Source organism: Alexandromys fortis, unplaced genomic scaffold (genome assembly GCF_014885135.2).
Source record: "Alexandromys fortis isolate MF-2015 unplaced genomic scaffold, M_Fortis_MF-2015_v1.1 scaffold_447, whole genome shotgun sequence".
NCBI classification, from domain to species: Eukaryota; Metazoa; Chordata; class Mammalia; order Rodentia; family Cricetidae; genus Alexandromys; species Alexandromys fortis.
The window spans coordinates 90,942-92,741 of NW_026068354.1; the positions used below are offsets into that span (position 1 = coordinate 90,942).

At 44.6% G+C, this 1,800-nt stretch overlaps 1 protein-coding gene across 1 annotated transcript in view; it reads left to right on the top strand.

Annotated features, from left to right (window-relative positions):
• The first annotated feature begins 79 nt into the window (after nt 1-79).
• LOC126495355 (olfactory receptor 1N1-like) overlaps nt 80-1,800 on the top strand; it is a 10,162-nt gene continuing 8,441 nt past the window's right edge. Inside the window, exon 1 of the mRNA XM_050132964.1 lies at nt 80-122. Within this exon, the coding sequence (XP_049988921.1) occupies nt 80-122 (43 nt within the window). The remainder of the gene's footprint in view (nt 123-1,800) is intronic.

Here is a 1,800-nt window from a genome sequence, read left to right on the forward strand (position 1 = left end):
GCAGAGGTCTCTGTCTTAGGGTTGGTTCTGCAAAGGTCTATGGCCCTGATTTACTCCCTCAGAGGTTCCAGATTCACGCATGGACCTACAGAGAACTCTGGTTCCTGCCTACTCCCTAAGAGGTACCAGACTCATGCCCAGTCCTGCAGAGGTCCTGGCTCAGGCCTAGTTCCTTGGAGGTCCTAGACTCACACCCAGACCAACAGGGGTCCTGGCTCAGGTCTACTCCCTCAAAGGTTCTAGATTCATGCCTGAATCCATAGAAGTCTCTAACTCTGGCCCACTTACTCAGTGGTTACTCCCCTGTACTTGCTCCTGTGGAATTTGTTGTTTCATGTCTGCTCTGGCCCAAGTCACTGGCCCAGTCTTGTCTCTGCAAGTGTCCCTGGTTTGGATCAGCTTCCACTCACTTGGAGCTCCTTTTTCCAGGCCCACTCCAGCCTAGGTAGCTGGCTCAGTCCCACTCTGTTGAGTCTGCCACCTCAGGCCTGCTCTGGTCTAGGTCCCTGGCCCAGTCTTGCTTCCTCAAATGACACTGGTCTGGATTCACTCCTGCTCCCATGGAGTTCACTGTCCCAGGCCTGCTCTGGTCTAGGTTGCTGGCTCAGTCTTACTCCTATGGAGTTCACTGGCTCAGGCCTGCTAAGGCAGGCTGGTTATACTTCTAAAACCAGTTTTGTCATTGTCAAGACAATGTGACAAAATAGAAGTCACAGGCTCTATAATCAAATATACCTGGTTTTGAAAACATATTTACATCCTAGTTCTCTCTTTCAAAAGATCCGATGTGTTGAACAATGAGCAATAGTATGTTGGATGAGGCCTTTTGGTCACTTGTTGGTTCCCAGCTACCCGGCTAGCTTAGACCTGAAATAATCACACAGAAACTGTATGAATTAAATCACTTCTTGGCCCATTAGCTCTAGCTTCTTATTGGATAACTCTTACATATTAATTTAACCCATCTCTAATAATCTGTATATCACCATGAGGTCGTGGCATCTCAGGAAATTTTCAGCATGCCTATCTCTGGTGGTGGCTCCATGGCATCTCCCTCTGTCTCGCCCTTCTTTCTCCCAGCATTCATTGTAGCTTTCCCTGCCTACCTAAGTTCTGCCTTTCTATAGGACCAAAGAAGTTTCTTTATTCATTAATGGTAATCACATCACACAGAAGGGACTCCCATATCACCTCCCCCTTTTTATTTAAATAAAAAGGAAGACTTTAGCATAGTAAAATTACATATAACAATACAGTTATATCTTTTATCATAATTAAGGAAAACTATAATTATAACTATAAATTCTTCAACTCAATCAAAGTCTCCAGAAGGATATAATATTACCTAAGTAAATAGGAAGTGCATTGTAAGCAACTTTCAAAATTCTAGAATTGACAGAGACATCTTGCTGCCTGGATTGCCACCCAAATCACTAGTGTATATAGTCAAAAAATGTTTGTTTCTTTGTCCCTTTGATTCATTGCATGCTTGTCCCCAATGTTTCAGGATGGACAACATACAACTCACAAAACATTTTATAGAATAATTAATATAATAAGCACCCAAATGTGAATTTTGCTTTCTATGCTGCAACAGGGTCTATAGAAAAGAGATCAATTTTCATACTGCACGTACTGGCTTTGTGGGAGCGTACACAGTTTGGATACTCACCTTACTAGACCTGGATGGAGGTGGGTGGTCCTTGGACTTCCCACAGGGCAGGGAACCCTGATTGTTCTTTGGGCTGATGAGGGAGGGGGACTTGACTGGGGGAGGGGAGGGAAATGGGAGGCGGTGGC